The sequence below is a fragment of the Papio anubis genome, chromosome 4, assembly GCF_008728515.1.
Source record: "Papio anubis isolate 15944 chromosome 4, Panubis1.0, whole genome shotgun sequence".
Taxonomy (NCBI): Eukaryota; Metazoa; Chordata; class Mammalia; order Primates; family Cercopithecidae; genus Papio; species Papio anubis.
In genome coordinates this window covers 88,717,764-88,739,190 of record NC_044979.1, presented here as the reverse complement: position 1 = coordinate 88,739,190, position 21,427 = coordinate 88,717,764, and the positions used below count along the sequence as shown (strand labels likewise).

General features: G+C 33.3%; 1 protein-coding gene across 50 annotated transcripts in view; it reads right to left on the bottom strand.

The window, feature by feature from the left end:
- The window catches only part of HDAC9 (histone deacetylase 9), a 709,012-nt gene that overhangs the window by 183,576 nt on the left and 504,009 nt on the right, over window positions 1-21,427 (bottom strand). For 32 of the 50 annotated variants that reach the window (XM_031666005.1, XM_031666015.1, XM_031665979.1 and 29 more), the window contains 3 exons: window positions 20,011-20,161; window positions 18,859-18,985; window positions 16,468-16,589 (listed from right to left, as the gene is read on the bottom strand). In XM_031666005.1, the coding sequence (XP_031521865.1) occupies window positions 16,468-16,589; window positions 18,859-18,985; window positions 20,011-20,161 (400 nt within the window). The remainder of the gene's footprint in view (window positions 1-16,467; window positions 16,590-18,858; window positions 18,986-20,010; window positions 20,162-21,427) is intronic. The other 18 variants (XM_031666006.1, XM_031665977.1, XM_031665993.1 and 15 more) reach the window with 3 other exon arrangements.

Genomic DNA, 21,427 nt, shown 5'->3' with positions numbered 1-21,427 from the left:
TTAACATTAATTTTCTTCAAAATTATTATTGAACAAATGTATATTATTCTTGCTAGTTGTGATCTAGAATCCATTGATTACTTATTTATTCCTGACCAAATAATACCCCAAAGTAATTTGCTGCTCCCTTATCAGTGTTTTACTATGGAAAAACACAGTGTGGTGTCTAAAGCAGGTAAAACATCATTATCATGTAAAAAATTATTATGCTCTTCTTGCTATTACATTCTTTATTCTCCAAACATGATTTACATTACAAAGGTCTCAATGCATTTCTCTGGAAAATACAGCATTCATCTCATAAATCTTACATGATCACCTATTATAATGTTTCAAAAATAAAGGATTTGACATGACTCTATTGTGCTGTTAGCAGCAGTTTTAAAATAAACAGGAAAGAATGTAACAGGAAAGAATATATATTATCTGCACTGTTGAGGCCCCCAAAATAAAACACAAATCCTGTTTCTGAGTAAACTTGATTATTATGGAGGCGCAATGTGTACATGGGAATAGAATAGCAGCAAAGGCAAATTAAGGAACCGAATTGTAACATTTCAACATCACTGTTTTGGGGCAGAAAACATAGAGGACTGGGAAAAGTTTCCTTTGAGTTGAAGTGCTTAAAATGGCTTTTGAAGAAAGGGTAGACAATTTAGATTTGAAAAGTCCACTGAGGAAAGGCCAAGTGCATTTGTGAAAATCCACACAAAACTCTATAAACAGAAAATTTTACACATCAAAGCTGCCCATTAGATGGATGAATGCTGGTTAAGGTTTTGCTCTCAGTCCAGGTTATTTGAGAGGTAAACTGCAAACTCCATCTAAACTTCTGTAAGGGGCAAGTGAGATAAGCTGTTCGAATGAGATGGTCCTGGGAATTTATCAGAATGACCAGGGAAAGAGTGCTTGTTTTTGCCATTGTTGTTAAACTGTGAAGAGGCGAGCCTAGGCTTGCTCTGGGTTATTGTCGTCAGAATTTGGAGGGAGCATTACTGCACATAAAGCCCAGAAAAGGCAAGACTGGAACTCATACTTCTAATAACAAAGTTTAAACACACTGAATTAATAACATTATCTAAGCACCTGGACAATAGGAAAATTCATTTAAATGACTCCCTCCAAACACCTCCCACTTTTTAAAGCAAACTAATTTGTATTTGGTTCTTGCTTCTTAAAAATTAATGAGTTCTGAAAATATAAGTCTGTTTAGACATTAGATCTTCTATAGGTGATGTGACTTAGAATGCTTTTACTAAGGCTTGTGTTCAAACTTGGAGGGAAGAGTTTGCTGTGACTGGTTAGTAAACTCTGGCTTGGACACTGGAAGGGTTTCATCATGATGCTTATGCCACACATGTGCTTGTCTTGGTGTATACTTGTGCTGTACTACATGATAGTCACTAGACACAGGTGGCATTTTAAAATTAAATTCAGATGAATTAGTTTACAAAATTAGTTATGAGCTAACAAATTAGTTAGCAAAAATTTAGCTCCTAAGTCATACTAGCCACATTTCAAGTGTTCAATTTCAAGTGGCAACATGCAGCTAGTGGCTACTGAATTGAACAATGCCAATATAGAACTCTTCCATCAAATTATATTTGGCAGTGCTGGTCTATGCTATTTTCAAAGAACCACATATGTACAGCTACAATAGGCTAATACATTTTCTCCAAGAATTTCTCTTCATTACTTCTGTGTTACCTACTTTAAAATATATATAATGACATTAAAATACCCATTTTGAAATAAAGAAACTGAAGGCTTACAACTTAAAATAAAAGTAACATCTTAATGCCTTTTCCCAGCTATATTCCTTGGGTGGCTTGGATTTTGCTTTCATTCAAGAATGCCTATAATCTGAAAATATGAAATAGTAGTTCCTCAAGAAGTAAGGTGGTTCAACTGTTCAACTGCTGAATTAAATAAAGTATCAGTCAACCTATTAAGAACCTATTATATGTCCTCACTGTGAAGACTGTGAGCTCCTTAATGTCAGAAATCTTTTTTTACTTATTCTGGTTTATTTAATATTTATGTCTAGGCCCAGCACAAAGTGTGGTTTGTCAAATAAAGAAGGAAGATGTTACAAGCATTATCTTTATAGACATTTTTATCATCTAATTGGGATGAACAGGATAAAAACAACATTATAAAATTTAATATCTCATAATTAACAAAATTACCAGCTTTTATAGCAAAAATTACAATGATATGAGAATACAGATAAGGGAAGTGTCAGAATAAAGTTCTATGAAAAATACCTTTTGAATTTATCTTGTATGTGAATATGTGGAAAATAATGGAGAAATCAATATGAATATTAAAATGAAAATAAGAGGATAAAAAGCAAATAATTCTACAAAAGAGGAGGCTGGTAGACATAAAGTAAAACAAAGTCACTTGATAAAAAATCTGATACGTCACGACAAACTGTTATTATGTGCTGCTTTGAATAATAAGATAGTCCTTAACCAAGTCCCCCTCCCCTCCCACTCCTCTCTCCAATTTCTTTGCCATAAAGAACACTTCCATTTTAAAGTAACTGAGTTAGAGGCTGAAAATTTAAGGAAAATACGATCTTAAATGTTTCATCATTTATTTTATATCTCTTAATTTATTTCATTAGGTAAGTCTAAAGACATACAAATGCGTATATTTGCATGAAATATTTCCTTAGTGTTCTCAGTTCAATAGTTGTGAATATTATAAATTAGGAATCATTTTTCAATCAGTCTCATGATTATACAACAGATGGCTAAATGCTTTTAAAGTCTTAATTATTATTTTTTGCCAATTTCTCATTCCAATCTTATCTAAAATGTCCTGCCTGTTCTAAATGAGCATTTTATGAGGAGTGAAAAATATGTCATTAGACTTTTCTATAGTTACCAATTATGATTAATTTGAGATACAACTGGGCAAAAGCACGGTCATTTATTTCTTATACATTCTTCAAATCATTAATATATTTTTATCTCACCTCCTTATGAAACACAATTATATATCTCCTTCTTAGTTTCATATACAATCTTAGGAATCATCTGGTCCATTTGCACTTAATTGAAAAAACTGAAATCTAACATCATGGAGCACTATGCTCATAGTCATGTATTAGTGACAGGGTTAAGACTAAAAATTAAGTCTCCTTTTGTCATTCTAATTCTTCAATAATTACATTATATGGCTACTACTAATATTTTCTACCATTAATTCTATACTATTATTCTTAATAATTCATACTGGCAATATGTGCTGAGACTTATGTCAGGCACTGTGCTGGGCAGTATATTTTTTCTTACAATAACACTGGAAGGCAAATTTTTCCATATTTGCCATTTGAAGAAACTGAGGCTCAGAGAAATCTGCACTATGTGCAGGTCACACAGCTATCAACAGTGCCAAGCTAGAATTCTCAGCCTTGTTCATCTAATGCCAAGCCATGAAATTATTTTCCATGCTTTGTCTTTCCAGGCTACATTAGCTTTTCCGCAAGTAAAATATTTGAGTTACATTTTCGAAGTTCTTTCAAGGCTGATTCATTATCACACAATTGTCATTTGATACTTGCTCTTAGCCCCAACTACTTTCATATAAATTGCATATGCAATCAATGAAACCAGCTTCTCATTTACTGAACTGTGAAATTTAAATCATTTTGTTCATTGATTCAAAACTAACATACTTAACTTTTTCATCAAAAATTTTTAGGATTATTGATTTATAGTATGTTTGTTATTTTAAAATAAAAAAGTATAAATTATAAATTTATATTATTTCTTTGTCATGAGGAATCTTAGTATTCTGGACCATTTAATTGTTGGATAAATACTACAGTAATTAATCAATTACAACATTTACAATTACCTTGTATACCACTAACTCCCTGCCACCAGAAAGCACTGCTAAACTATAAATATCCATTAGAGCAATTCAGATTTCAGATGTTTGTTTAAAAAGTGAGCATCTTAAAATCAACTAAATATGTTCTTTTAAAATTGCTAACTTTTCATAATCTAAATGATTACATCAAAAAGACTATTAAAAAGTAAATTATTATTTAGTAAAATAATATTATTTTAAAAGTGAATCTTATTTTGAAAAGAAGCTAAATTTTTCTCATTTGATAAGGGTTAAAAATTGGTTTGATTTTCATACCTTACTAAATGGTTTAATGTTATGAAAACAGTAACATAAAAATCGACAAAAAGTCCTCATAATTCCCAAGTCTTGCTTACAAAATGTGACTTAAAATAAAATAATTTCAACCTAATTTTCTCTCTCTCAGTTTTTAGCACATGGACTTGTTAATCATGAGCAAGCTGGGCACTGATGTTAATCTTCAAAAAAAAAAATCATTAATTTTTAAGAATAATATTGCTCAAATATGAATCTGTCACCTCAAAAAATGAAAAAGTTGAGTTTTAAAAAGTATTTTTAATCCTTTACAGATTTAAAAGTAAGTGGTAGTCTTCTGGTTTCATTTTCAACATGTGAAGAACTGGGGAATCTTCACTCCCAACCTCACCACAAGTAAAAAGCTGAACAAAATAAAATTTAAGATTATTTTCTTAGATCTATCAGAGAATTAAGGTTTCAGGGCAAATTGCATGCTAAAATCTGGAGAAACAGGAAAATACAGAAAATCACAGCTGAGCTCAGCTTACAGGGAGCAAAAGCCACTGGAGTCAGTAACAAATAAATATTTAAATGGTAACTTTAATGAGTTGTTGAAGGCATGAATCGCTGGAGGCTGAATGTGAACCAGCTTGAGAGTTAAAAACTCCAGGGGCAGCTGGGTGCAGTGGCTCACTCCTGTAATCCCAGCACTTTGGGAGGCCGAGGTGGGTGGATCACGAGGTCAGGAGATGGAGACCATCCTGGCTAACGTGGTGAAATCCCATCTCTACTAAAAATACAAAAAAATTAGCCAGGAGTGGTGGTGGGCGCCTGTAGTCCCAGCTACTCGGGAGGCTGAGGCAGGAGAATAGCATGAACCCTGGAGGTGGAGCTTGCAGTGAGCTGAGATCATGCCACTGCACTCCAGCCTGGGTGACAGAGCAAAATTCTGTTAAAAAAAAAAAAAAATCCAGGGGCCCCATCTCAGAGGAATACTACATTTTCATGGGTTTTACTTCCAGGAACCCAACCAGTTTCTCTCAGTGAATATATGAGAAAAAAATCCCTTTCTGTTTAAGTGAAGGTAGGGAGTAGTAGTGGGAGAGGGAAGAAAAGTAACCATTTTGTAACACTTGTCTAATGAAAAAGTAACAATTTTGAAATACACACAAAGGATTCTTCATAAACGAAAGCCTACTCTCCAAGGGAAAATATTTCACAGAGCCTTATCTGACCCAAGGGAAAATGCAACTAGTAAATCTCAGCCTCCTCTAGCTTTCCTATCTTACTTAAGGGGAGGAAACAGCCTAAGAAGTAGTTCAAGGGATCACAGCACACAAACTCAGGCCCACTTAAAAAAATGAAATTTAGTCATAAGGTTATAGAACATTTCTCCTGTCCAACACCTTACCACCACATCAACCAGGTTCTGCTATTATAATAGTGAATTAAAACTGAGGGAGCTGCAGGACACAAATTCTATTTGAGAAGGAGCTCTTAGGGAAACCCCAAAGCCATAGGAGAATGAAAAAAATCAAAGGAAACTAGAGGAAACTGAAGACTCTCACATTTATCACTACAACAGATATTAAACAAAGCCCAGCTCCAGTCAGATTAACATAAAACCTCACACCAAAATTACTCAATTTATATTGTCCAACATATCACGTCAAGCTTTTAACAAAAAATTATAAAGCATCCTAAAAGGCAAGAAAAATAATCTGAAGAGACAAAGCAAACATCAGACCAGACTCAGTTATGACACAGATATTGGAATTAACAGAAAGGGAACTTAAAGGAACTAAGAGTAATATGTTAAGGGTTCTAATGGAAAGTTGGCAACTGGCAACAACAGATGGATAATGTAAACAGAGAGATGGAAACTAGGAAAGATTGAAAAGAGAATGCTGGAGATCAAAAGCACATTAGTAGAAATAATTTTTTAAAAAAGTCTTAATGAGCTCATCAGTAGACTGGACACAGCTAAGGAAGGAATCAATAACTTTGAAGATATGTCAATAGAAACTTCCTAGAAAGAAAGGAAAAAAAAAATTTTAAATGGAACAGAATTCCCCAAAACTCTAAGAAAATTGCAAAAGGTATAACATATTCCTAATGGGAATAGCAAAATAACAAGAAAGAAAGAATAAATATTTGACATAATAATGGCTGGGAATTATCTAAAATTAATCCAGACACCAATCCATACATACAGGAATCTCAGAGAATATGAAGCAATATAAAAACCAAAACTCAACATCTCGGCATATCATGTTCAAATTGCAGAAGATAAAAGATAAAGAGATCTTCAAAGAAACCATAGAAAAAAAGAAAAAACCTTATCTATTGAGCAACAAGGATAAGAATTAGATAAGATGTCCTGTCATAAGCTGTAGAATAAAAAAGAAAGTATAGTGAAGTACAAAATGTTGCCAAAAAAATTTTAAAAAAGAACACAAATTATCCCAGACAAGAAGGAGAAATAAAGCACTTTCTTGGACAAATAAAAACTAAGGACATTTATTGCCTGTAGGCCTGCCATACAAGAAATGTTAAAAGTTTTTCAGTGAGGAGGAAAAGGATATAGGTCAGAAAGTCAGATCTATATAAAGGAAGGAGCATATGAAAGAAAAAGAAAATCTTTTATCTTCATTATCAATTGATCTAATAGTTAACTGTGCACAATAATAATAGGAACAAAATACTGGATAATTGTAGCTTTTGGAAAACAGAAATAAATAACAGCAATATAAAGAATAAAAGGGAGGGATTAGAAATACACTTTTATAAGGTACCTACATGTAAAGTGGTATACTGTTATTTGAAAGTGGACATGGATTCACTATAAACGTATTTATCAAACTCTAGAGAAACCACTGAAACATATTTTTAAAAGAGGTACAATTGATATGTATAGAGAGTAGAGAGCATTGAATTATATGAAGTTCTCAACACCAGAGGAGTCAGAGAAAGAAGTGAACATTTTTAAAAAACAAGTAAATATAATGAAAAAACCAGTTACAAACATTGTAGGTATTAATCTAACTATATTAATAATCATTTTAAATGTGAATTGCCTCAATACACAAAGAGAGGCTGTCAGTAAATTTAAAAAACAAGACCTAACTACATATTGCCTAAAAGAAACCCTCTTTAAATATAAGTCACACATCAAAAGTAAGCAATGGAGAAAGATATAACATGTTCACACTAAACAGAAGGATGTTGGAAAAGCTATATTAATTTCAGACAGAGCAGATTTCAAAGCAAAGAAGATTACTGAAGATAAAAGGGGTGTTTGTTACATATTGATAAAACAGTCAGTTCTCCAAGAAGATATAACAATCCTTAATATGTATGCTCCTAATAATGTCACATCAAAATACATAAGCAAAACCTGTCAGAACTGGAAGGACAAACAGACAAACCTATTATGGTTGGAGACTTTAGTACTTCTGACCAAAACAGAATATATTCTGAGGCATAAGATGTACTTCAACAAATCTAAAGGAACAGAATGTGTATGCAGTACATACTCAGGCCACAATAGAAATCAATAACAGAAAGCTTAAAATAAATAACAGAAAGACAGCTAGCAAATACTCAAGTAATTAGAGATTAAATAATATAACGCTAAATAAAACATGACTTAAAGAAGAACTCTCAGGATAAATTTCAAAATATTTTCAACTAAATGAAAATGAAAATACAACATATCAAAATCTATGGGATGCTGTAAAAGCAGTGCCTAGAGGCAAATTTATAGCATTCTGTATATATTAGAAGAAAAGACAAAAATCGAATAATCTGAGCTTCCACTTTAAAAAAATAGAGGAAAAATAACAATCTAAGCTTAAAGTAGGCAGAAAAAAAAGTAAAAATTAACAGGAAAATCAAAATGATTATAACCACGAAATCAATAGAGAAAACTCAACAAAACAAAAAACTGGTCCTTTCAAAGATCAACTGATGAAACTACAGTCAGACTGTCAGGAAAAAAGACGTAAGAGAGAAGAAACCAGTAACTAATATCAGAAATAAAAGAGGGTCATATCATAGCTATTGATGCTGTGGATGTTAAAAGGATAATAAAGCAATATTATGAATAACTCTCTACTAACAAGTTTGAAAACTCAAATGAATGAATTATTTGAAAAACACAAATTACTAAAACTCACATGTGGAGAAAGAGATAATCTAAATAGGCCTATATCTAATGGAAGAGAATGAATCAATAATTAATAACCTTCCAAAAAATAAAGCGCCAGGTCCAAATGGTTTCACTAGTAAATTTTACCAAATACTTAAAGTGTAAATGGTATCAATACTCTAATCTCTTCCAGAAAATAGGACTACTTACTAACTCATTCTATGAGGACAGCATTACCATACTGCCAAAATCAGATATAGACATTATATAGGAATAGATATGCATTGATCAATTATCTCTCCTGAATATATATTTAAAAATCTTCCACAAAATACTAGCAAATCAAATCCAATGATGTACAAAAAGTGTTGTACAACACAAGCTAGTAGGATTTTCTGGTATATGAGGCTGGTTCACTATTTGAAAATTGGCTAATGTAAACCATTACATCAAATGGCTTTTTTAAAAATCGTATGATTGTATCAGTTGATACAGAAAAGGGACTTGACAAAACCCAACATAATTTGTGAGGACTCTCGAAAATTAGGAATAGAGGGAACTCTTGAATTTGACAACACAAACACAAAATCAACAGCTAATATCCCACTTGATGGTGAGAAACAAAATGTTTTCCCCTGACATTGGGAACAAGGTAAGGATGTCCCCTTTTACTTCTCCTACTCGACATCTCAACATCATTTTGAATGTCCTAGCTAGTGCAATAAGACATAAAAAAGAAAAAAAAAAAAGGCATACAGATTGGGAATGAAGAAATAAAGTAAAGTTTTTGTCCACAAATCACATCGTCTATGGAGAAAATCCCGAAGAATCAATAACAACAAAAAGCTCCGGCAATGAATAAGCTGTTACACCAATTTGCAAGATAGAAAGTTAATATACAAAAGTCAACTGCTTTCCTACGTGCCAGCAACGAACCATTTGAATTTGAAATTTAAAACACAGTAACATTTACATTAATACCAAAAAAAGTAGGAAAGTATAAATCTAATAAATTATGTAGAGGATGTAAATGAGAAAAACTAGAAAACTTTGATGAAAGAAATCAAAGAAAATCTAAATAAAAGAATTATTCATATTCATGGATAGAGAAACTCAGTATTGTTCAGATGACTATTCTCACCTTGATCTTTAGATGCAGCATAATCCCAGTTTAAATCCCACTAAGTAACTTGGTCAACATAGCAAAACCCTATCTCTACAAAAAATACAAAAATTAGTCAGGCGTGTTGGTATGTGCCTATGCTCCCAAGCAACTCAGGAGGCTGAGGCGGGGAGATCACTTGAGCCCAGGAGACTGCACAACTGCACTGCAGCCTGGGACACAGAGTGAGACCCTTTCTCAAAACAAAACAAAACAAAATCCCAGTAAGTTATTTCATGGTTATCAACAAACAGATTCTAAAGCTTATACCCAGAGGGAAAAGACTCAGGATAGCCCACACAATATGGAAGAAGAGTTAAGAGGACTGAAAGTACCCTACTTGTAGAATTACTATGAAGTTACAGTAATCAGGACAGTGTGGCATTGGCAAAAGAATAGACAAGTAGACAAGTGAAATAGAATAGAGAGTACAGAAATAAACCTACACAAATATAGTCAACTGATCTTTGACAAAGAAGCTAAGACAATTCTTTGGAGAAAGGATGATAGTCTCTTCAACAAATGTTGTAGCAAAATTGGATATCGATATGCAAAACAATGAATCTAGACAAGGACCTTATCCTTTTCATTGAAAGTAACTCAAAATGAATTATAGATCTAAATGAAATATTGTAAAACTTCTAGAAGAAAACATAGGAAAAAATCTAGTTAACCCTGGGTTTGGCAACAAATTTTTGGATATAAAACTAAAAGCATGGTCCGTGAAAGGAAATACTGATGTTTAATAAAATTAGAATCTTCTGCTCTGTGAAAGACAATGATACAAGAATTAAAAGATAAACCACCGATTGAGGAAAAATATTTGTAAGACAAATAGCAAATAAAGAATTTGTGCCCAAAATACACAAATAATTATTAAATCTCAATAAGAAAACAACACAATTTTAGAAATGTAAAATATCTAAAAAGACATCACCAAAGATGATATAGAGATAGCAAATGACATATGAAAAGATGCTCAGCACCACTTCTCATTACGGAATTACAAATTAAAACTGCGATGAGAAACCACTACATACCTATTAGAATGGCTAAAATTGGAAAAAAAACTGAAAATACAAAGTGCTAACAAGTATGTAGAGCAACAGGAACTCTGTTGTATTGCTGGTGGGCAAGCAAAATGGTACAGCCACTTTGGAAGACAGTTTGACAGTTTTTTGTTGTTTGTTGTTCTTTTTTTAACATCAAGTCTTACCATATAATCCAGTTAATGCAGTCCTAGGTATTTATCCCATTGAGTTGAAAACATGTCCATACAAAGACTGCATATGAATGTTTATAGCATCTTATTCATAATCCCCAAAATTTGGAAGCAACAAAAATGTCCTTCAAGAGGTAAATGGATAAACAGTGGTTCAGCCATACAATGGAATATTATTCAGTAACAAAAAAAGCTTCAAGCTACCAAAATACATGGAAGAATCTTAAATGCATATTGCCAAATAAAAGAAGCCAGTTTGAAAAGGCCACATATTGTAGCTTTATGACATTCTGCAGAAGGCTAAACTACAGAGACAATAAAAAATTAGCGGTTACCAAAGGTTGGGTGGGGGAAGGATGAATAGGTGGGACACAGGAGATTTTTAGGGTGGTAAAACTATTCTATATTGTTCTGTAATTGTGAATATATGACATGATATGATGCATTTGTTAAATCTCATAGAATCTTACAACACAGAGTAAACCTTAATATAAACGATGGACTGCATTAACAATAATGTATCTATAGTTGTTCTTTAACTGCAACAAATGTACCACACTGATGCAAGATATTTAAAAAGCAGAAACCTAGGGGTTAGGAGGGGGCAACAATAGGGGAACTCAACAATATCTGTTTGATTTTTCTGTAAATATAAAACTTTTCTTAAAACTAAAGTTTGCTAATTTTAAAATGAAATTAATAGCAGAAATTAAAACTCTGGCCCTAGTGAGTACAGAACATCAATCAGACTTCCTCCTACCATGAACAACAAAAACAAGCCTGCTGTTCCCTTTTTTATTTTATTTTTTAAGAGACGGGGTCTCCCTATGTTGCCCAGGTTGGACTCAAATTCCTGGGCCAAGCAATCCTCCCTCCTCAGACTCCTGAGTCACTAGGACTATAGGCATGCAGCCTGCTGCTTCTTTGGATACCATAGTGAGCTCTGAAATGCCAGAGAATATGCAAAATTAGCAAATAACTTTACCCTCATTTTGACAATAGCCTTGCGAGTTGCCCATAGCTTAAAAAGAAAATATTGCTCACTTTTTTCTTAGTTTAGTTGTTTTATTAATAAAGGTAGAAGAATGTAAGACATTAAAAAGACCTTCTACAAAAAAGAGATTTAGTTTTGGTATAATAGAAATAAATAAAATTTCCTTATTAACTACAAACATACAGTCAAGAGTAAGCACTCCTTAAATCCTAGGTATGATCCTAAGTGCTTTACATGCATTATTTAATTGAATTCTAAAAATAACTGTGCAAATCAAGTGCGATTATTATCCTCAATTGACAGATGAGTGAATCGTGGCCTAGAGAGGTTAAATTAATTACTCAAGATTGAGGACCCGAATTTTCAAGTGGTATGTGTAGCTTCAAAGCCTGAATTACAATGGCCATATTACTTCTCAATTCTGAGAAAATGAATATAAGATTCATTAAAAGAAGTTTATTTCAATAATTTTAAACAAGTTTAGTCAAAACAACGTAACCAAGATAGAGTACTAAGATATATAAAAATGCTCCAGTGTTTGTCAATCTTCAATAAGATTTTGAGCAAATATCATTATAAGCCTAAGCCATCTGAATGATATATTTGCAGAAATGTGTATAATGTTCACGTATACAATGCACACATGCACAAGTATATTCTGAAAGACACACAATGAGGGAGAGAGAGAGGAAGAGACATTCTAAACCATTAAAAATAATTATTGTGTTAATTTTTATTATAATGACTTGAATAGGTCATCAAGGTACTAGAATATAACTGCTGACTGCTATACCAAAAGGCAATTTACAAAGCTACATATCTCATCTCTGCCTTCTTTGCAGTTTACTCAGTGTGGAAAATGATACTGGCCTTCCAAAACCTTCACTTATGTTTGGACTCTTTCCATCTTTGAGTCTTATTCTAGTGTTGCTGACCATTAAAATAAATATTTCAGTGGGGCTGGAAAAGTCTCTTATTAGACCAAGCCAAGCTTTATATGGCTTGTGCACTTTAAGAGGTTAATCTAGCCAGCCAACTCACTTTGTTCAGAAGTATTAAATGGAAAGACTGTAATATTCAAAGAAAGGCAAAGTTCATTGGGTAAAACCTCAATAATATAATGGAGCATAAAACTTCTAGAAATTTTTATCGCGATATTTTATGAAACATATGCACACACTCACTGGAACAGAATCCAATCAAATGGTTTTGAAGGTCAGTTCAAAATCACCACATATGTAGAATCTCTGTGAGAAATATGTACCATTTCCAAACTGCCAGGAAATATGTACTATTTCCAAAACTTCCTTTCCCTACTTGATAGTTTATCATCAGTTCAGCAGTTTACTATATAAAAACAATAAAGTCATCTACTACAGCAACGATACCATTTTCAGCCGAAGTATAAGTTTAGTAAAACATTCCAAATTTTCATATCAACACATCCTTGTGTTATAGAACAAAATGAATTACAATGTATAATTCTAGAAGGAAGTACTATTTTAAGTGTGGGCAATGCATATAAAAATTAAAAACAATTATGTTATTTTCCACTTCAAAACCAGGGGCCGGAGGAGAAGACACTCCATTCTTACATTTTAAAGAAAAGTGAATTGGAATGGGCATGGTTAGAGCCAACTCTTAATATAATTCCATGTTTCTAAAATGCCCAAATTCTAGGAGCAACTATGATTCTCCTAAGGGGAAGGAAGTAAAGGTCCACTTTGTGTGACAAAGGTCAGATTTTTGCAGGCAAATGAGGTTTCTGTAGTTAACTGTTCCTGGGTTATCACTGTCTGGGGAAGGTCCTAAAAGGTCAAGAGAGGTTTCAAATTGTGCTCACTGCTTAAGGGACATCCTAGGGCTACCTCAATCAATGTAAGACCATTAGGACTTTTCTAACTCTGATTCCAGTTTTACTTTCGTAAATCTTGCTTGCTAATACATATTGCTGATGTAGATTTAAAAAGAAACTAAAATAGTATCATACATAGATCAAACGATAGAATACACTCATTTAACAACTTCTTTTAACTCTAAGATTGAGTTCAGTGAAATCCAAGCAGACAAGAGAGGTTTAGAATCTGGCTCTAATAACAAAGCATCACTCTACAGTAGCTGTGCTGGTGTTTACACTCTATGATCAACGACACTATTCTAGATTTCATTTAGTATGATGTAGCTTTACACAAACTATCTTAAACAGTTTCCCCAGTCATCACATACGTTTTATTATGGTAAAATTTTATTGTTCACTTAGATTGTAAAGACTTTTGAGTCACTGAAATACAATAAACGTTGAAGTCAAAATTATTATTTGACAACATTTCAGTGTTCTTCTTTTAGTGCAACTATATGTCTAAATTTTCTCACAATGGAATTGGAAATACACAAAATGGATTATATTTATAAAAGCTGAAAGTGTTCCACCTATTTTGTAATTAATGAAGGGCATCTCTAAGTATTTTAGATAGAGAGTAGAAAACATCTGTATTTTATTATATCTTACTTTTCTTAAACAGGCAATTGGAATTGAATTAAGGAATATTTTCAAACCCCTATAGAGATATTAAAGTATTAATGGCTGTTCAAGAACTTCATTGCTACAATGCTTGAAAATGTTTAGTTTTATAGATCAACAGCCAGATACTTCATAAATATCAGATTTTCAACATAAAAGGAAGAAACATGAAATACTGATCAAATACAGAAAAAATACCTCTAGAAAAGACCAGGGATTTTTCACTATTATTATATAGCACATAATAAGGCACAGAAAATGTCTTGCATATTTGTGCAAATTTAAATAGGGTTTGTAACATATATATCCTGAGAAGGATTTCTTTTTAAATTGTGTTGTGGATTGGGAAAATCTATGAGAATAAATTAACAGCTTGTTATTTATTCTTCACAGAGGAAAAACCTTAAGCTGTTTGCATGGCAACAGTGGGACACAAAGTGTGGGTTTTTAGTACTTCTCCTTAAGTATTAAAAATATCAGATTTTCTCTCTGGGTGCTTAATGTTCCCAAATGCCACTTCTTTTCAAAGTCAGTATCAGTTCTGCAGTCAGTTTTCAATCTCCCAGTGGTAAGGATATATTCAAAGGCTCTGCGCTCAGCAGGATAGAAGTCTTTCTCTGTGAATGTAACTGTATCACTCATCAGTAACCTCCTGCCATAAGGGGAATCCATATTTTTCTTTCCTTTTAGTAACTCCTTGGACTCTTGAATGTCAGTCACTTCCCTAAGACCTGGGGTAGTATCTACATAATCTCAGTAAATAGCTCCTACTCATGCTACTCACAAATAAATGTCAAGCCTGCAGATCAAAGTCCCCACATTCTAAAACTCATGTCCTTTATGGATCACTTTTCATAAACTATACTCATGTTTTAGAAATAACACAGAGGTTCACTTTTTGCTTTCTTGCTTTTATCCTAGAAAAGTTTATTTATAAGACACTCTGATTTATAGATAATAGTGTGAAATTCTGATGCAATACATAAAACTCAATTATCTTTGTCTTTGAATAGCCTTCTACTGAAGCATTTTATAATACTTACCATCTTTTAGTAGAAATGCAAAAATCTTTGGGTTATTTAAATTAAAAAGCCACAGGTTGTTCTGCAATAGTTAAAGATCATTTCCTAGTGCCTACAATATAGGCTAGATGGCCAATAATAAATTCTAATTCATAATTGATTTTATTTTTAAATCTTCATCATGCTACAGGTAAATGATATGACAGAAAATAGCTTCGGCATGTGTTTTTACAATCTATATTCATTTTAATTACTCAAAATTGCTTGGGAAAATGAATGTAATTATTTGAAATCATTTTCACTCTGCACTTATATAAAATAAATAAATCTATACTTCTTCAAGTAGATCTGAGTCAAATACAATAGACCAACCTATCTTATATGAATATCTTTTCAGATCAGTTGTGGAGATAAACATTTTTAAATTTACTACTGTCTCTAAATAACTATATTTGGCAAACAACATGAGATTTAGAATAGAATGTACACAAATGCTATTTATACATGTATCTAGTTAAAGTTTAAACATTTATTATAGCAGTAAGCACATATAAGACATTAAATATATATATATCAGAATGCTCAGAAAGGAGACGAAGACGGAACAACAAACACAATCCTTAGAGCCACAGAACTGTTTACTAAATTCTACATAAAAGCTTCATTGTGTTATTTCCCCTATATAAATGTTAACATAACTACATGAGATTATCAGCTATAATTTCACTCTGAGTTCTATTATAATCCACGAGATATAAGGCACGTCACTTACTCAGAAGGTAGCTTTGGCCTTCACTGCTTTCACCACGAAAACAATGAAAATTTAAGGTTTGTAAAATATTTGTCAGAAAAATTAAACTTTATTGTTCTAATTTTTGTGGTAAATGGTTGAGGTACGGCAGAAAAACAGGTCAATGAAAGATGTTACAGAGGCCCTATCTAATAGAGAAGTGTTAGGTTTTCTGAGATATCAAATTTTTATTTTTATTTATTCCTAATAAGAAAATAATTTGGCTAAAATTAAAATACGATGAACTTTTAAATTGAAAAAGAGGTATTTTGATTATGTTGTGAATCAACTGATATAGAAATAAGTAGGGTATGTGTGTGCATGTGCACGTGCTTATGAGCATGTTTGCTGATGCTGGGGGCAGGAGTGGGGAGGTATATTACCTATGATTCAAATCCTTTGACTTTCTTCTAGAGGTGTGGCAAAATGTAACTTACAGGTGTGTTACAGAAGAGCAAACAGAGTTCTTGTTAAACCAACTTACCAGTTTTTCGAAGGGGGAAATCATCCTTTGCATCTTGTGCTCCTGGTAATGTATACTTGTAGGATGGAGACGTTCCACTAAGGGGTGGAGAGCTTTGATCCAATGATGTGTGGTGGGCAGCCCTAGAAAAGAGAAGGAAGTTTCACTATTTACTCAGTAGTTTTTACTGCATGTCAGTCAGCAATAATCAGCTGTGCATGCTATACACGTGCCTCATGAGCTATGTTTATGCTCTTTCTCCTTAGTGTATACAAACCACAGCCTCACGTAACCAAGTTCACTGTAGCAGTATGCTATTGAATGATGCAGGGTTCCTAAGGATGTCCACCATGTGCTTGGTCATACAGTCACATAGAAAAGTTTGCTTCGCTAAAGTAATTTATCAAGAGTCTGAGCTTTTGACAATTTGAGATTGTTGCCTATGCTCTCTTAAGAGCCATCTTAGGGGAAAAGTAATCATCTCAATCCTTTTTAGTCAATAGTATAAAACAATCAAGGTAAAAATAAACATATGCAAGGACTTCATTTTAAAAAATTGCTAGATAGTACATGTGAGTACATGAGAGTAGCCTTTTTTATTGAAAAGACAGGATATTGCCAGCGGACTCCCATCTTCTGACTTCCGTGTCACTTTCAGTAGTAAAGAATGGGAATCATATTCTTTAATATGAAACCGATTTTTAAAAATGTTTTCTTTTTCCTGGGTGAACACAATCTAAGAAATGCAATTGTGCTGCTGGAGAATAGTTTATAGGACTGAACATTGACTATATAGTAGATATAAATATCTATAATTATATACGTAACGAAAACAATGAACAGGACATAGTGCCACCATCACAATGATTGTTCTACCATTATTATTTGTTTAAAGCATACATTTTAGAGACTTTATTGGTTTAAGAATATTTCATCTAGCTATAACTGGCAAAAAAGGTATTAAACTCAGATTCTATAAATTAATCATTTGTGGTTATCTGAAGTTGGACTCTACTGAGGCTCAATTCCATAAAAACGAGGTAAATATTGCCAAGTAACATGTGAGAGCTATGCTTAATATTACCTAAGAGAACAGCTAATGAACTTAACCAACAAATTCTTTGCATGTAGCTGTTCCTCATTTAAAAATGCTACTATCTTTTCTTAGAACAGACTTTAATTTTGAATTATGATTTAGCTATAAATTATGTGTGTAGTTTTAGGTAATAAAATCGTGTTTCTTTTTAAATAATTTGTGATATTGATTGAATATCTGAAATTGTTCTTCAGAGATTTGTTTTTCATGTCAACAGATATACATGATAGAAATTATGAAAATCATTCAGAAGTATTTATAAAACATTATGGTATCTGTCTGTTACCTGTTTGGGGATGTAGAGAAGGGCAGATACCTATAAAATAGGCTTATAAGTACATTAACTCTTTAAATAGAACTCCCAGGATGCTTACAGTATTAATATAACAGAGTAATCAAGTACTATTTCTATCTTTAATGGTGTGAGGGATTGAAAAATATGTAAGTGTAAAATTCTATGGTCATTTGGTAAACACTTTTAAGAAAGAAATGAAACTATTATCTATTAGTCTATTATCCATATATAATTTGCCTATCAGTTCTTTGCCCTGAGTTTTAAAATCACCACATCCTCCATATTTTATTGAAATATTTGTGTATTGGACTTATGGTAATATGGTTCCATAAAAACCATAATACCACAATGTATTATGTTGTCGGGTTGTGTGTCAGAAGCCAAGCTATTATTTTGCTGTCTGGGAAGAAATGAGGTAAGGTAGGCAGGCGTAAACTATTCACTGAAGACTTAGAGTTATTTATTTAGCAACCTTCCTTCTTCCCTTCCCTATCCTCCCTTATCTTCCTTTCTTCCTTCCTTTTTTCTTCATTTGAGACAAAATTCTACTAGACTTTTGAAAATAGCTGACCTCCATCTTACACCAAGTCAAGTGTAATAAAATCACAATCTGCCAAATCTTTTGAAATTACTATATAGATATCAGATGCACCAGCTGAGAACGGAAAAATGCAAAATACAAATATCTATGCCCACCTCACATTTGCCAGTTATTCATTCATCAAAGAACGTATATACTTCCTTGCCCTCAAGTTGATAAATGCTACCATTTATTTAGCACTTCTCTCTGTTATATACTTTACCACATTATTTCACAGGACCGTCCCAGCAACCCTAGAGGGCATGCACTATTATTTTCCTCTTTTTATGGAGAAGGAAACTGATCCTTTGAGAATTCAAGGAACTTGCCCACAGCCAGACAGCTGAGAAATGGCAGGCTAAGGATTTGTGCCCAGGTCAGCTAAATACAGAACCTGTGTTCTTTACCCCGGGAATGAAAACAGCCAAACACTGAACATACGTGTACCAGAGCTTGGGATGGCGGCTCACGGAATGATTTTTTCCATTAGTTGGAGTGTCTTTCGTTGCTGATTTACTCAATAGGAATTCTTGAAGCTTCTGCTTTACTTCTGTACTTGCCACTGCCCCTGAAACACACACACACACACACACACACACACACACACACACACAGAAACAGATGTTGATGGTGAGTTTTGTTCTTTCATGCCTCTAGAATATTTAACAAAGATTAAGAAGTAAAATCGCTGGTCACAGCATATAAAGTTTTCCTATTAAAAGAAGAAACCACAGTCCAAATATGCTTTAGAAAATAGTACAGTAATGCTTTATAAATACTACTTAAACTGCAAATTTTCAAAAGACTTCAGCTATTTCTTTAATTACTTTTGCAGAAAGGGAATTCCCAAAATCAATTTTTTTACGTTTAAAAAATACTGCAGAGGAATAAAACACTGTATTTTAATAATCAAGTTATCTTAAGGGATTAGATCCATATTAAATCCCTTAAACACATTAAAATGATCTTTTCTGAGTGGCTAGTTTGAAAACCTTAGTTTAAAAAAAAACCCTTTGAGCATTAAACAAATAAATATTGCTGACAATTCCACTTCAAGTCATCAAATTTTAAACCTTGCTACGACCTGATTTTGAACTGACCTAATACCGGGGAATTATTTGGATCTGTCTCCCTCTTGTGGATAGTTCTTTTGCATGTGTTATTGCCTTAAATCTTCTCAAAGTTTGAGTATGCCAAAACTAAATGGAGGCAAGGCTTTACTTAGACAGCAATTATTACTTGGCCAGGAGTAAGGAAGGCATAGTCAGGAGATATAGATACAAGCTGATTATTAAACAAGATGGCATATATTAGACTGCTTTAGCATTACATTATTTTTAAGGTTCAAAACAACAGAAATTAGCAACTTTGCCAGACAATGCTATGTTTGCTTCTTGAGATGCTCTGCAGACTCAATGATGTGAGCTGGTATGTAAATGTCAAAACCTCACAGTTGGATCTGTAATCTATGCTTTTAATTAAACACAGACAATTTTGATGAGTCTAACTGCACTCTTTATCAGGTTTTTTTCTGAATAATGATCAGCTAACGATGAGGAAAGAGAATCCATCGTTTACCCTGGTGCCTCTTACTTTCTCGTCCTCTATCTTTGCCTCTGAGAGGAGGAAGCTGCTGTTCTCTGCGATGCCTCTCTACTTCCTGTTCTTGCCTCTGCTGCTCCAGTTTCTGCTCCTTTTCTAGGAGTTCTTGTTGCTGTTTTATGGCTAGAAGTTCCTGTTGCAACTTGCGAGAAGAGAAAGACATGAGAGTGTGCAATTTCTTTAGGCTTCATAGTCATCACTGACCAAAACTGAAATGTTATGAGCTTTTGGAACTAGTTTGTATTTAGTTCATATTTGTACCCACTTTTTCTGTAAATCATTGAAATCTAAGGACAAGCAACTAATGCAGTGAAGGTCTTAACATCACCAACAGGCAAGTTTTAGGTAGCTCCATTATCTGTGCATCCCTCTCAAAACTAACTACTATAAATTCACTCAGGTCTTCTCATTTCCTTTAATTAAATCTTTATTTCCTTTAATGAATTTTCTTTGAACACACAAATAGGGAAAGGTAGGGACTGCTCCGAAGTCTATTTTACGAAGTCCCTCACATTATAAATGAACAACTGAAATCTTCCATTCTTAGCCTGAGAAATGGTGTAAAAATAATCAAGGCAAATACAGAATGGTGAGATATTAAGTTAATTTGGGAAAAGTTTACCTGAAGTTAACAAATGCTAAAAATTTCAAAACCTTACAGAGCAAGTTCTCAATAGACTAATGCAATGTATATATTCATAATATGTAGAATATATATGCTCTCAAAATATCAAAATAGCAAAAGCTTTATTCCTTCATTCAGCACACAAAAGCTTTTAGATTAAAGACACTGGTCAAGAAGAAACCACTTCCACAAAACTTCATTTTAATGTACTACTGTTTAGCTTTCTGAATCCCTTGAATTCACTTTCAAACAATGAATGAAATGAATATGATGCATTCTTGTTCTCTATTTTATTTTTATTTTTGAGATAGGGTCTCACTCTGTTGCCCAGGCTGGATTGCAGTGGCACCATTATAGCTCACTGCTGCCTCAATCTCCTGGGCTCAAGCGATCCTCCCACCTTAGCCTCCTAAGTGGCTAGGATTACAGGCATATACCACCATTCCTGGCTAATTTTTTTTAAAATTATCGTTTTTAGTGGAGACAAAGTCTTGCCATGTTCCCCAGGCTAGTCTCAAACTCCTGGTCTCAAGTGATCCTCCAACCTTGGCCTCCCTAGCTGCCAGGATTACGGGTGTGAGCCATCTTGCCCAGCCTGAAACATTCTTTTTAATAGACATCTTGAGATGTCCACTTCCATTCAGACTGAGAAATATATATCTATGAACTATAGTAAATGTGCTCACTGAGGAATAACTAAGGACATTGAGTTCTACTTAGGTTCTGACATTAGTAGATACGAAATCTGGACAAGTTACTAAACTACTCGGAGTCATAGTTCCT